Source organism: Stenella coeruleoalba, assembly GCF_951394435.1.
Source record: "Stenella coeruleoalba genome assembly, chromosome: 9".
NCBI lineage: Eukaryota > Metazoa > Chordata > Mammalia > Artiodactyla > Delphinidae > Stenella > Stenella coeruleoalba.
Window position 1 is genome coordinate 57231656 of NC_137155.1, and position 15979 is coordinate 57247634.

The following is a 15979-nucleotide window of genomic DNA, read 5'->3' on the forward strand; positions in this document are numbered from 1 at the left end:
ATGTTGTTGCAAATAGCAGGATTTTCTTCTTTCTCATGACTGAATAGTATTCCATTGTATTTATGTACCACATTTTCTGTATCCATTCATCCACTGATATACGTTTAGGTTGTTTCTTTATCTTGATTGTTGTGAATATGCTGCAGTGAACATGAGAGTGCAGATAAATCTCTTCCATATCCTGTTTTCATTTCCTTTGGGTACATACCCAGAAGTGGGGTTGCTGAATCATACGGTATAGTTTTCATTCCGTATTGGCTTTTGCATGGTGCCTGCACCAGTTTACATTTCCACCAACAGTGCACAAGGGTTCCCTTTTCTCTACATCTTCACCAGTATTTTGTTATCCATTGTCTTTTTTTTTTTTAATTTTTATTTATTTATTTTTGGTTGCACTGGGTCTTTGTTGCTGCTTGCGGGCTTTCTCTAGTTGTGAACGGGAACTACTCTTCTTTGCGGTGCACATGCTTCTCATTGCGGTGGCTTCTCTTGTTGAGCACGGGCTTCAGTAGTCGTGGCACGCAGGCTTAGTTGCTCCACGGCATGTGGGACCTACCCGGAGCAGGGCTCGAACCCGTGTCCCCTGCATTGGCAGGCGGATTCTTAACCACTGCGCCTCCAGGAAAGTCCTATCCCTTGTCTTTTTGATGACAGCCATTCTGATAGGTGTGAGCTGATATGCATTGTGGCTTTGATTTGCATTTCCCTGATTTTGAGCACCTTTTCATGTACCTGAGCACCTTTTCATGTGCTTGTTGGCCATTCATGTGTTGTATTTGGAAGAAAATGTCTTTTCCGTTCCTCTGCCAATTTTTAAATTGGATTGTGGGGTTTTTATTGCGGGGGGTGGCTATTGAGTTGTGTGAATTCTTTAAATATAGTTTTGGATATTAACCTCTTATCAGATATTTGATTTGCAAATATTTCCTCCAATTTCAGAGGTTGCTTTTTCATTTTGTTGGTGGTTTCCTTTGCTGTGCGGAACCTTTTTTAGTTTGATGTAGTCCTGCTTGTTTATTTTTGCTTTTGGTATCAAATCCAAAAATTCATTGCTAAGACCAGGGTCAAGGAGCGTATTACCCCCTGTGTTCTCTCCTAGGAGTTTTATGGTTTCAAGTCTTAAATTTAAGTCTTTTATTCATTTGAATTAATTTTTGTGTATGGTTTAAGATGGTGGTCCAGTTTCATTGTTTTGCATGTGGCTGTCCAGCTTTCCCAGGACGATTTGTTGAAGAGAGTACCCTTTTCCTATTGTATATTCTTGGTTCCTTTGTTGTATTGATAGATTGATTGAACACATATGCATGCGTTTATTGCTGGGTCTCTTTTCTGTTCCATTGATCTGGTGTAAAGTAAATCATTCAATTTTAATTAAAAAAGCAACTTAATATAAGTAAAATTATACCATCCTAAATTTTTTCTTCTTCTTTAAAAACGTATGTGAAACCCAACATTAAAAGTTACTTGTCGGGACTTCCCCGGTGGCGCAGTGGTTAAGAATCCGCCTGACAGTGTAGGGGACACGGGTTCGATCCCTGGTCTGGGAAGATCCCACATGCCACGGAGCAACTAAGCCCGTGTGCCACAACTACTGAGCCTGTGCTGTAGAGCCTGCAAGCCACAACTACTAAAGCCCACGTGCCTAGAGCCCGTGCTCTGCAACAAGAGAAGCCACTGCAATGAGAAGCCCGCACAGCAACAAAGACCCAACACAGCCATAAATAAATAAAAAATAAAAAAAGGTACTTGTCTGTGGAATGTATACATGTTCAGGAAATAACTTAGACCTTTATAGATATATTTGTAGCCTTTCTTCCCTCTCCTTTTTCTGCTCCAACCAAAAAAATTTAATCCTTTGGATCTGGAATTCTCTTGTAAAACTAGAATTTTTTTTTAACCATTTATTTATTTATATTTAATTTTTTTTTAATATTGGAGTATAGTTTTTTTTTTTTTTTCTTTTTGAAGAGCGCAAGGGCCGCGAGCGCCCGGGAACCCCGGCCCACCCCCCGCGCCGAGGGTGGCGGAGGACCCGGATGCGGATGTGTCCGCCGCCCCTCCGGCCCTACACGGCCCCCCCGGGAGAGGGGCCTGTGGGGCTGGCCCTGTGACATCCCCCGCCTCTCGGTCCGCACCCGCCCCCACCTTTCTGGAGTATAGTTGATTTACAATGTTGTGTTATTTCAGGTATACAGAAAAGTGATTCAGTTGTACACACACACACACACACACACACACACACACATATGTATTTATTTATACATTCTTTTTCAGATTCTTATCCCATATAGGTTATTACAGAATATTGAGTAGAGTTCCCTGTGTTCTTCAGTAGGTCCTTGTTGATTATCTATTTTATATATAGTGGTGTATGTATGTTAATCCCAAACTCCTAATTTATCCTTCCTCCCAACATTTCCCCTTTGGTAACCATAATTTTTTTTTTTAATTTTATTTATTTATTTATTTATTTTTACTGTGTTGGGTCTTCGTTGCTGCACGCGGGCCTTTTCTAGTTGCGGCAAGCAGGGGCTACTCTTTGTTGCAGTGCGTGGGCTTCTCCTTGCAGTGGCTTCTCTTGTTGTGGAGCACAGGCTCTAGGTGCGCGGGCTTCGGTAGTTGTGGCATGCGGGCTCAGTAGTTGTGGCTTGCAGGCTCTAGAGCACAGGCTCAGTAGCTGTGGCGCACGGACTCAGTAGTTGTGGAGCGCAGGCTCAGTAGTTGTGGCGCACAGGCTTAGTTGCTCCACGGCATGTGGGATCTTCCCGGACCAGGGCTTGAACCCGTGTCCCCTGTATCGGCAGACGGATTCTTAACCACTGAGCCACCAGTGATGTCCCCATAAAGTTTGTTTCTGAAGTCTGTGAGTCTGTTTCTGTTTTGTAAATAAGTTCATTTGTATCATTTTTTTAGATTCCACATATAAGTGATATTATATTTTTCTTTTTCTGACTTCACTTAGTATGATAATCTCTTAAGTCTGTCTATGTTGCTGCAAATGGCATTATTTCATTCTTTTTTATGGCTGAGTAATATTCCACTGTATGTATATGTATATGTATATATATATATATATATATATATATATCACATCTTCTTTATCCATTCCTCCATTAGTGGACATTTAGGTTGCTTCCGTGTCTTGGCTATTGTAAATAGTGCTGCATTGAACATTGGGGTGCATGTATCTTTTCGAATTATGGTTTTCTCTAGATATATGCCCCGGAATGGGATTGCTGGATCATATGGTAGTTCTATTTTTAGTTTTTTAAGGAACCCCCATACTGTTCTCCATAGTGGCTGTATGAGTTTACATTCCCACCAGCAGTGTAGGAGGGTTGCCTTTTCTCCACACCCTCTCCAGCACTTATTATTTGTAGACTTTTTGTTGATGGCCATTCTGACTGATGTGAGGTGATACTTCACTGTAGTTTTTTTTTTTTTTTTGCGGTACGCGGGCCTCTCCCGTTGTGGAGCACAGGCTCCGGACGCGCAGGCTCAGCGACCATGGCTCACGGGCCCAGCCACTCCGCGGCATGTAGGATCCTCCCGGATCGGGGCATGAACCCGTGTCCCCTGCATCGTCAGGCGGACTCTCAACCACTGCGCCACCAGGGAAGCCCCATTCACTGTAGTTTTGATTTGCATTTCTCTAATATTTTGTGATGTTGAGCATCTTTTCATGTGCTTTTTGGCCATCTGTATGTCTTCTTTGGAGAAACGTCTATTTAGATCTTCTGCCTTTTTTTTGGCCGTGCAGCTTGGCTTGTAGGATCTTAGTTCCCTGAACAGTGATCGAACCTGGGCCCTTGGCAGTGAAAGCATGTAGTCCTAACCACTGGACCATCAGGGAATTCCCTGCCCAGTTTTTGATTTGGTTGTTTTTTTGATACTGAGCTGCATGAGCTGTTTGTATATTTTGGAGATTAATCCCTTGTTGGTTACATCGTTTGCAAATATTTTTTCCCATTCTATGGGTTGCCTTTTCATGTTTTTTTTTTTTTTTTTTGTGGTACGCGGGCCTCTCACTGTTGTGGTCTCTCCCGTTGCGGAGCACAGGCTCTGGACACACAGGCTCAGCGGCCATGGCTCACGGGCCCAGCTGCTCCGTGGCATGAACCTGGGTCCCCTGCATTGGCAGGCGGACTCTCAACCACTGTGCCACCAGGGAAGCCCTTGTTTTTCTTTTTGTTTGTTTGTGTGTGTGTGTGTGTGTGTGTGCTGGGTCTTCATTGCAGTGTGCGGGCTTCTCTAGTCTCTAATTATGGTGTGCAGCCTTCTCTAGTCTCTAGTTATGGCGTGCAGGCTTAGTGGCGCCATGGCATGTGGGATTTTAGTTCCCCGACCAGGGATTGAATCCGCGTCCTCTGAATTGGAAGGTGGATTCTTAGCCATTGGAACACAGGGAAGTCCTGTCTTTTCGTTTTGATTATGGTTTCACAAAGGTAGAATTTAAGTGTATTTGCTCATAGCAGACTTTTGATAGTAGAAGTGGCTCTTATTACATTTTATTGTATTTAAACTTTGCTCTCTTGGAATATGGACAATATTCTCCATGGAAATTGTCTTTTTTTTCTTTTCTAAAAATGTATTTATTTTGGCTGAGCCTGATCTTAGTTGTGGCATGTGGGCTCTTAGTTGAAGCATGCATGTGGGATCTAGTTCTCCAACCAGGGATCGAACCCAGGCCCCCTGCTTTGGGAATGCGGAGTTTTACCCACTGGACCACAAGCAAAGTCCCTTCATGGAAATGTTCTTAGTGCAATTTTTTGCTGTTGTTGTTTGAATAAAAGTATAAGGTTTTCTTAAGATAAATTTGAAGTTTATTACCGAAGAGGTTATATGAATATTTGTTGTTTAAATTCAGAGATCTAAAGTACTGCAAATTGAAATATGCTAAAGTAAGTTATGGTTTCTATCAGGTTAGTTTACAAATAAAAAGTTTACAAATAAAAAACAAACAAAAGCTGTAACTGAGGGACTTCTCAGGTGGTACAGTGGTTTAGACTTGGCACTCCCAGTGCAGGGGGCCTGGGTTCGATCCTTGTTCCGGGAACTAGGTCCCACATGCATGCTGCAAGTAAAAGTTCGCATGCCACAGCTAAGGAGCTGGCGAGCTGCAACTAAGGAGCCCACCTGCTGCAACTAAGACCCGATGCAACCAAATAAATAAATAAATATTAAAAAAAAAACTAACTGAAACTTAAACAGGTTGTTTTTATGGGAGCAATGTTAATGAAACAGTTAATTCCCTAGTTATTATTGTTATTTATTTATTTTGCCTTTTAACACATTATTTTAATGCCATGAAGATAGTTTATTCTAGTACATTGTTGTCAGTTATATATATATATATATATATATATATATATATATATGTAGTTTCTTTTTTTTTTTTTTTGCGGTACGTGGGCCTCTCACTGTTGTGGCCTCTCCCGTTGCGGAGCACAGGCTCTGGACACACAGGCTCAGCGGCCATGGCTCACGGGCCCAGCCGCTCCGTGGCATGTGGGATCTTCCCGGACCGGGGCACAAACCCATGTCCCCTGCATCGGCAGGCGGACTCTCAACCACTGCGCCACCAGGGAAGCCCGTCAGTTATATTTTTGTTTGGTGTATTTCTAGGAACCAGAGAAGATACATTTATATTCTCTAGAACTATCTACATAGCTTGGTATTATAGTCGATTTCAAGAAGCACAGTGTTTGAGAAAAGCCAATTACCTCAAATGAGTAAGATTTATTTTAAAATCTTTTAGCAATTTCCATAAATGACATAATCCTTTTGCCAATGATTTGCCAATTAGAGTATTCAGGAACTAATTTACTAAATTTTCTTGCTGTATGTTTGAATCCAGAATATCATCATACTTTTTTCTAGATAATTGTCAGTGATATTGTATCTGGTTTCTTTACATGTATTCATTTGTAGTCAGAGTTAATTTTGTCTTTATTTAACATAGGAATAAATGTGTTGTTAAGATATTTTTAGTGCATGTTTAGCCACATAGATGATTCACAGTCTTTTTATCTGGTTGTTCATATTTGAGGGTTATGACTTGGGGGGATTGGTAATAGTAGGTCATGGTGACGTGATCCTTCAATTTAGGAGGAGGGGGCGAAGTCTGCTGCATGAATCTGAAATGCCCAAATCTCTTAATCTCCTTTTGCCACCACTTTTGTTACTGTTCTTATCTTGGTGCACGGCGTAGCTGACTTACTCAATCTCTAAGTTTTTCTCTGTTTTAATATTAGAATTATGGTGCCCTTTTGACATATCTTGCAAATACTGACCAAATGAATATTTATTCCAAATTTCAAGTGTTTTTCAAAGACTATGTTGTAAATTTTACTGTTTTAAAAATGTTATTATTATTTTTTTAAAGAAAACATGTTTCTTAGTTATTTGTATGTACACTAAGGGCTTTGATGTCATTTTCATGCTAAGGAAACTTAGACACATTGAAGATGCTTATCCTTCACTCAGATATGAGTGCTACAGGCCTGAAGAATAATCCCCACTTTAGTATTTTCATGCCTTTTGCAGTGGGCTTGGATGCTGAGAAGCTATTGGTTGCTTTTATAGGTACCAACAAAAGATTCCAAGACTCTCAAGTATAGTTAGAATTAATTTGTGACTCACTATAGAGTTAACTGACTCATAGATAAAGCAGTTAATGTTTTGTGTTTAGTTGCTTATGAATCTTTTCTAGTTATTCTCTACGCATTTTCTTTAGAATGCTATTTACCCACTATAGAACTTCATTAATTGCAGAATCAGAAACTAGTTTTTGCCTCTGGGCAATCTAATCTTTTTCCTAGGAAGAAATACCTGGATTAAATCTGTAGCCTATTCACAGTACCAAGAGAGCATTTGGTAAAAATAAAAACTAAAAAAAAAATAGTAAAATACTATTTAGAAACCTCTCTGACCGTCCTTATAAATCAGCTAGACAAATACTGAAAATGTGTCAAATATTAAAGGATCATTGGATAGTGACAACAATTATGGGAGAGGGAGTAAATATCACCTGCTTTCTCTGGTGTTGTGTAGAATTGAAATCAGAAAAGCATTTAGTTTTGCATAACAGTCTTTGGTTTATGTTGCAAATTCAGTAAGGCAAACAGTTGTTTTGAGCAAAAATAAAACCAATAGAGTGTATCTGACCTCTGTTGTGATAAGCTTCTTAATGAATTACGTTGTTCTTAGATGCGGTTTAGTAATTTTCATATTCTAGCAAGATATTTAAAGTGATATTCTACCTATAAGTAAAAAATTTGGCTGTTACTTTATGAAAGTCAAAGTGGCTTATAAATACTTTGTAACATTTGATACGTTTAAATTGGCAGAATGGTGATTTTCTTTAGTTTTCGTTGTTGGGTTGATGGGTGGTACTATTATTTTTTTTTTGGCTGCACCACAGGGCATGCAGGATCCTAGTTTCCTGACCAGGCATCGAACCCATGCCCCCTGCAGTGGAAGCACGGAGTCTTTTTTAATTTATTTGTTTGTTTGTTTGTTTATTTGTGGCTGCGTTGGGTCTTCATTGCTGCGCCCTGGCTTTCTCTAGTTGCAGCAAGTGGGGGCTACTCTTCATTGCGGTGTGCGGACTTCTCATTGTGGTGGCTTCTCTTCTTGTGGAGTACGGGCTCTAGAGCGCAGGCTCAGTAGTTGAGGTGAACGGGCTTAGTTGCTCCATGGCATGTGGGATCTTCCCAGACCAGGGCTCGAACCCGTGTCCTCTGCATTGGCAGGGGGATTCTTAACCACTGCGCCACAAGGGAAGGAGGAAGCGTGGAGGCTTTTTTTTTTTTAAACATCTTTATTGGGGTATAATTGCTTTACAATGGTGTGTTAACAAAGTGAATCAGTTATTCATATACATATGTTCCCATATCTGTTCCCTCTTGTGTCTCCGTCCCTCCCCCCCTCCCTATCCCACCCCTCCAGGAGGTCACAAAGCACCGAGGGAAGCGTGGAGTCTTAACCACTGGACTGCCAGGGAAGTCCCGGGTGGTACTTTCATTACTGGGAAATTGTAAAATTATTTTTTTAACAAACACAATTTGTCTTAATTTATCAGTTCTTTTGATGTATAGTTTCCCATAACTATGTGGAAACCTCCAAATGCACTGTTACATTTGGTTCTCATAATTTTATAAACGAGGCAGAAAAGGCCTTATTATCTCCATTTTACAAATTATAAAACAGGCTTAGGGAGAGGCTTGATCGAATTCTCATAAGTTACTTAATTGTCTTAATTGATGTGATAAAAATTTTTAAATTATCTGTTTAAAGTGAAATTCATCACATTTACTACCTCTTTTATATCCATTTCAGTGTCTTTAAATATTTGTTCCAGCCTCTTGAATCACAGTGACAGGAGCTATAGGAACATGGCTTTAGGCATATATCTTAACTTAGTGCTTTGGTATAATTATCAGTGGCACTTAGTGATTTATGCTAGAAGAAGTTGGTGTTAACTTTGTTTAGTATCATGAAACTTGTTTTGTCATTAGGGTAACATTGGAAAGTGAGATGTAAAAAGCAAAGTGACTAATTTTTAAATTTTTTCCTCACTTCAGTTGCCTGCCCTCTGGTGGAGAAGTTAGTGAAATCAGCAAACAGTGTGTGAAAAGTCCAGGAAAAAAGTTAATAATTGATTTAGTATTTGAAAAGTTTAATGTATGTTACCATTTCAGGTTTAGTTTTTAGTCTTATAAACTTTGGAGGGGGGCTTCCCTGGTGGCGCAGTGGTTGAGAGTCCGCCTGCTGATGCAGGGGACATGGGTTCGTGCCCTGGTCCGGGAAGATCCCACATGCCGCGGAGCGGCTGGGCCCGTGAGTCATGGCCGCTGAGCCTGTGTGTCCGGAGCCTGTGCTCCGCAACGTGAGAGGCCCGCATACCACCAAAAAAAAAAAAACTTCGGAGGGGACAAATGTGGGATTAAACTTTTAACCATAAATAGATTTCTAGAGATATACAAATTTGTATTTCTAATTATGTTTCTGTGTTTCTCAAAGTATTTTGTTATTGTTTCTAAGGTTCTTTTTGAAGTCTCACAAAGTTTAAAAATGGAAAATGAAGAATTTAAGAAGAGTTACAATGATGCTACATCCAAAGCCCTCCAGCTTGAGGAAGATATTGTGTCAGTCACACATAAAGCGATTGAAAAAGAAACTGAATTAGACAGGTATTCATGATGCTTTAAAAAAGTATCTTCGTGTTTTAAAACTGTTTTAAGAAAGTTGTTTTTGTCTATGTTAACGTTATTTGACTTTAACTCAGTTTAAAGGACAAACTCAGAAAGGCACAATATGAAAGAGAACAGCTTGAATGTCAGTTGAAGACAGAAAAGGATGAGAAGGAACTTTATAAGGTAATTTATTCTTTACATTTTTATTAGTTATCTTTTGCTGTGTAACATGTTACCCCAAAACTTAGTGGTCAGGAATTTGGGAGCAGCTTAGCTGAGTGGTTCTTGCTCAGGGTCTCTTGTGTAGTTGCAGTCAGGATGTTTGGCAAGGGCTGCAGTCAGCCAAAGGCTCAATTAGAACTGGAAAATCTGCTGTCAAAGTGGCTCACTCACATGACTTTTGGCAGGAGGCCCTTCAGTTTCTTGGAATGTTGCCTCTTCAGTGGCTGCTTGAATGTTCTCACAGTATGGCAGCCAGCTTCCCTCAGAGTGAGCTATACAAGAGAGAGCAAGGAGGAAGTCAGTGCATTTTATGACCTGGTCTCCAAGTTGTACACTGATGCTTCTTTATTTTATTAATTAGAAGCAAGTCACTCCAGCTGATACTCAGGAGAAGGAAATTAGGCTCCACTTCTTTAAGAGAGGAGAATCAAAGGTTTTGGGAGTATATTTTAAAGCTGCCTCATTGTGTATAGTCCCTAATTAGTTTTCAGGGAATTAAATTGCTGGTGTTTTAGATACTTAGCAGGTAATGTATAATAAGTCAAAGAGTTGTAATGGTAACAAGATACCTGTTTATCAGAATTTGTGCAACTAATTATTTTCCCCTTTTAAGAATATATAAACCTTAAGGAGAGCATTAATTTACTTCAGTGATGATCATGTTTTGGAGTTTGCCTTTTGGAATAATAATAATAATCTTCAGAGACTGTCATTTTAAAAAAGATCCTGTTGACAAATCTTCACCCTTTGAAGTTTTTTCCTCCTTTCCTTTTTAAGTGACTCTGCAGTAGGGTAGTGAGCTTTAGTTGTCAATAATGTCGTGGATGCATATTGGGACTTACTTATTTTAAGTGGCTCATAAGCAGTTCCTGAAGGAAGTTCCAGATGAGGAATTTCAAGAACAGTCTGAGCTAAGTCAGTATTATTTGGATAGATTCAATCTCTTTATTAGATTAGAAAAGGACAGTACTCATTTATATATTGATATTATGGTATATATTAAAGATAAAACATAAAACTCTGCATATATTCAGTATTTGAGAGTCTCAATTTGTACTAAGAAACTAAAATATGATTTATTATGTTACCAGTGGGTTTCTTCCTCCTTCTCTTTAAAAAACAACTATTCATTTATTTATATACATTGATAAGCTAGATACCAACATTGGGTACCCAAGTATGAAATTTCAAATCTGTTCTGAGGATCACCTCTTTTTTCTTCCATTTTTATTGAGATATAATTGACATATAGCACTGTATAAGTTTATAGTATACAGCATAATGATTTGACTTGTATACTTGTATACATCATGGAATAATTACCACAATAAGTTTAGTGAACATTCATCATCTCATATAGGTAGAAAATAAAAGATTTTTTTCCTTGTAATGAGAACTCTAAGGATTTACTCTCTTAATAACTTTGATATCAATATATAACATACAGCAGTGTTAATTTTAGCTATCATGTGGTACATTACATCCCTAGTACTTACTTATCTTATAACTGGAGGTTTGTACCTTTTGATTACTTTCATAATTCCCCCCTTCCCCCCACCCTCTGCCTCAGGTAACCACAAATCTGATCTCTTTTTTCACGAGTTTGTTTGTGAAGTTTAATTGACCTAGTTTCTGGTGCACAGCATAGTGATTTGATATTCCTGTACATTTCAAAATGATCACCACAATAAGTCTAGTTACCACCTGTCACTATACAAAGGTATTACATAATTATTGGCTATATTCCCCATGCTGTACACTTCATACCTGTGACCGATTTTATTTTGTAACTGGAAATTTGTACCTCTTAATCTTCCTCACCTGTTTCTCTCATCCTATCCCCTGTAGTCCAGCAACCACTTGTTTGGTCTCTTCATCTATGACTCTGTTTCTTTTTTATGTTTGTTCATTTGTTTTGTTTTTTAGATTCCACATGTAAGTGAAATAATATGGTATTTATCTTTGACTTATTTCACTTAGCATAATACTGTCTAGGTCTGTCCATGTTGTTGCAGATGGCAAGGTTTTTCTTTTTTTATGGCTGAGTAATAGTCCTCTGTGTGTGTGTGTGTGTGTGTGTGTGTGTGTGTGTGTGTGTATGTATGTACACACCACGTCTTCTTTATCCATTCATCTATTGATGGGCATGAGGCGGGATGAATTGGGAGATTAGGATTGACATATATACACTATTGACACTATGTATAAAATAGATAACTAATGAGAATGTACTGTATAGCACAGGGAACTCAATGCTCTGTGGTGACCTAAATGAGAAAGGAAATCAAAAAAAGAGGGGATAAATGTATACGTATAGCTGATTCACTTTGCTGTACAATATAAACTAGCACAATATTGTAAAGCAACTATACTCTAATTTAAAAAAAAAAATGATAGGCACTTAGGTTGCTTCCATATCTTGGCTATTGTAGGTAATGCTGCAACATAGGGGTGCTTATAGCTTCTCAAATTAGTGTTTTGTTTTCTTCAGAGAAATACCCAGGAGTGGAATTGCTGGATCATACGGTTCTATTTTTAACTTTTTTTTTTAAGGTCACACTGTGTGGCATCTTAGTTCCCCAACCAGGGATCAACCCTGTGCCCCCTGCATTGGGAGCACAGAGTCTTACCTACTGGACCACCAGGGAAGTCCCTATTTTTAAATTTTTGAGGAACCTCCATACTGTTTTCCATAGTGACTGCACCAATTTACATTACCACTAACAGTGCAGGGGGGTTCCCTTTTCTCCACATTCTTGCCAACACTTGTTATTTGTTGTCTTTTTGATAGTAGCCATTCTGACAGGTGTGAGGTGATAATCTCATTGAGGTGGTATTTGATTTCTCTTTTCCTGATGATTAGTGATGTTGAACACCTTTTCATTTGCCTGTTGGTCATCTGTATATCTTCTTTGGAGAAATGTCTATTCAGGTTCTCTGCCCATTTTTTAATTGGGCTTGTGTTTTTGATGTTGAGTCGTATGAGTTCTTTGTAGATTTTAGATATTAACTCAATGTTGGTTGGATATATCACTTGCAAATATCTTCTCCCATTCAGTAGGTGGCCTTTTCATTTTGTTGACAGTTTCCTTTGCTGGGTAAAAGCTTTTTAGATTGACATAGTCCCATTTGTTTTATTTTTGCTTTTGATTCCCTTGCCTGAGGAGACACATCCAAAAAAATATGCTAAGACTGATGTCAAAAAGCATACTGCCTATGTTTTCTTCTAGAAGTTTTATGGTTTCAGGTTTTACATTTAAGTCTTTAATCCATTTTGAGTTTATATATGGTGTGAGAAAGTAGTTCAGTTTGATGATTCTGCATGTAGCTGTCCAGTTTTCCCAATACCATTTATTGAAGAGGTTGTCTTTTCCCTATTGTAATATTCTTGCCTCCTTTGTCATAGATAAATTGCTTATATAAGTGTGAGTTCATTTCTGGGCTTTCTGTTCTGTTCCACTGATCTATGTGTCTGTCTTTTTTTTTTAATTTTTGGCTGCATTGGGTCTTCGTTGCTGTGCGCGGGCTTTCTCTAGTTGCGGCAAGGGAGGGCTACTCTTTGTTGCAGTGCACGGGCTTCTCATTGCGGTGGCTTCTCTTGTTGCAGAGCACAGGCTCTAGGTGCGCGGGCTCTCAGTAGTTGTGGTGCACGGGCTCAGTTGCTCTGCAGCATGTGGGATCTTCCCGGACCAGTGATCGGACCCGTGTCCCCTGCATTGGCAGGCAGATTATTAACCACTGCGCCACCAGGGAAGTCCCAAAGTTGTTTTTTGGGGGGGGGTGCGGTGTGCCTCGAGGCATGTGGGATCTTATTTCCCTGACCAGGGATCGAACCCATGCTCCCTGCAGTGGAAGCTGGAGTCTTAACTACTGGACCACCAGGCAAGTCCTAGGTGTCTGTTTTTTGTGCAGTACCATACTGTTTTGATTACTGTAGCTTTGTAGTATACAAAGTATAGTTAATGTGATATACTGCATTAAAAAATTGAAGGATAAAGATCGTATGATCATCTCAGTAGATGCAGAAAAAGCTTTTGACAAAATTCAGCATTCATTTGTGGTAAAACCTCAAGTGGGTATAGAGGGAACATACCTCAACATAATAAAAGCCATATATGACAAGCCTACAGCTAACATTGTAACGTACTCAGTGGTGAAAAGCTTGAAAGCACTTCCTTTAAGATCAGGAACAAGCCAAGGATGCTCACTCTGACTATGTTTATTCCACATAGTATTGGAAGTCCTAGCCACAGCAGTCACACAAGAAAAAGAAAAGGAATCCAAATTGGAAAGGAAGTAGTAAAACTGTCACTGTTTGCAGATGACATGATACTATATACAGAAAATCCTAAAGATGCCACCAAAAAACTACTATTCCTCAGTGAGTTTGGTTAAGTTGAAAGGTACAAAATTAATATATGGAAATATGTTGCATTTCTATATACTAACAACAAACTCTTGGAAAGAGAAATTAAGAAAACAATCCCATTTACAATCAAAAAGAATAAAACAGGAAAAAATCTAAGGAGTTACAAGCTCTTTACTGGGAAAACTATGAGACATTGATGAAAGAAATTGAAGATGACACAAACAAATGGAAAGATATGCTGTGCTTATGGACTGGAAGAATATACATTGTTAAAATGACCATACTACCCAAGGCAATCTACAGATTCAGTGCATTCCTATTAAAATATCTATGGTGTTTTTCACAGAACTAGAACAAATAATTCTAAAATCTATATGGAAACACAACAGACCCTGAATAGCCAAAACAATCCTTAGAAGAACAAAGCTGGAGGTGTCATGTTCCCTTATTTCAAACTATACCACAAAGCTACAATAATTTCCTTCTTATTTTGGGGGGGTGGTTAATTTTTTTTTAGTCTTAAATTTTTTGCCTTTAAAATAAAAAATTTGAGTCCACTGTGCACCTCATTGCAGAGCATAGATAGGAACATTTTGCATGTCATGGGTTATACCCATTCTGTTTCTTGGAACAGCCATCCCTGGAGCGTGAGCGAGTGAGCGTGTGTGTGTGTCTGTACCATCCCCGGAGCGTGAGTGTGTGTGTGTGTGTGTGTATATACCATCCCCAGAGCGTGAGTGTGTGTGTGTGTGTGTACCATCCCCGGAGCGTGAGAGTGTGTGTGTGTGTGTGTGTGTGTGTGTGTGTGCGCCATCCCCTGAGCGTGAGTGTGTGTGTATGTGTGTGTGTGTGTACCATCCCCGGGGCGTGAGAGTGTGTGTGTGTGTGTGTACCATCCCCGGAGCGTGAGTGTGTGTGTGTGTGTACCATCCCCGGAGCGTGAGAGAGAGAGAGAGAGAGAGAGAGAGAGAGAGAGAGAGAGTGAGAGTGTGTGTGTGTGTGTGTGTGTGTGTGTGTGTGTGTGTGTGTACCATCCCCGGAGCGTGAGAGTGTGTGTGTGTGTGTACCATCCCCGGAGCGTGAGAGAGAGAGAGAGAGAGAGAGAGAGAGAGAGAGAGAGAGGGAGAGAGAGAGAGAGAGAGGGAGTGTGTGTGTGTGTGTGTGTGTGTGTGTGTGTGTGTGTGTGTGTGTGTGTGTGTGTGTGTGTGTGTGTGTGTGTGTGTGTGTGTGTGTGTGTACCATCCCCGGAGCGTGAGAGTGTGTGTGTGTGTGTCTCCCCCAGAATAGGAAGGAAAATAGTGAAGACTCACTGGTGGATGATTTTATGATTTGACTTTAAGGAAAAGTGCCCAGGTATAATGTTTGGTTTTTGAACAGTTGGATACAGTGTCTTTGTTTTTTTTTGCTTTTTTTGCAAACTACTTTCAAATGCAGTTTTTTAAAGTTATAAAGGATTTTTTAACTAAATGAAGATTTTGCATCTGTAATAATTTTTTATTTAATGTTACTATGAATTTCAGTGATAATGTTTCAGTTTTGTGCCAGGAAAAGACCTGGGCATTATTTCTCTGGATAATTAAGTACTTTCCATGTTGTTTCTCTGTTAGAACAGTGGGAGATAATTGGGTAAATAGCATGTCTATGTTTTCAATCATTTTACTTCAATAATAAATTAAATAAAATGAATTCTGAAGGTATACTAGTTAGTATTGGGAAGGGTTTAGGAAGGTCTTAAGTAAACCAGGACCTCGTTTACTTACTTTTCTTACCTGGTTTAATGCTTGAGAGGTGTAATGATAATTAGAATGACTTATTTTGGAAAGAGGAAAACTTTTCCCTGAAGCTGTCACCTTTCCATCCTGCCTTTCTTTTCTCTCTTCTATCCTGAGAAACAGTACTTCCAATGTTTTGTAAAGGGTTGACAAGTACATTTTAGGGTAAATCCAGAATTTATTTTTCTTTTACTGCTCTAAATTATTTATTCCTTATATTCCTTTTTTCTTACTTTCTGCAAAGATTTTGTGTGTCTCTGTTGTACACCTGAATGACGAGTCCTGTGCCTAAGACTTGGGAGGGAGGAAGGGAAAGAACGAGTGTCTTGGGGGTTTATTCTTTTACAGTGTGCTAATATCTCCTGTTTTCTGTAAGAATTAGCAGTTGGGATCAAAGTGACTCTGAAATTTCCATTTGA

At 39.3% G+C, this 15979-nt stretch overlaps 1 protein-coding gene across 1 annotated transcript in view; it reads left to right on the forward strand.

Annotated features, from left to right (window-relative positions):
- Positions 1 to 15979, forward strand: part of TAX1BP1 (Tax1 binding protein 1) — an 88372-nt gene that overhangs the window by 32814 nt on the left and 39579 nt on the right. Inside the window, exons 6-7 of the mRNA XM_079932138.1 lie at positions 9046 to 9194; positions 9290 to 9380. Of these exons, the coding sequence (XP_079788264.1) occupies positions 9046 to 9194; positions 9290 to 9380 (240 nt within the window). The remainder of the gene's footprint in view (positions 1 to 9045; positions 9195 to 9289; positions 9381 to 15979) is intronic.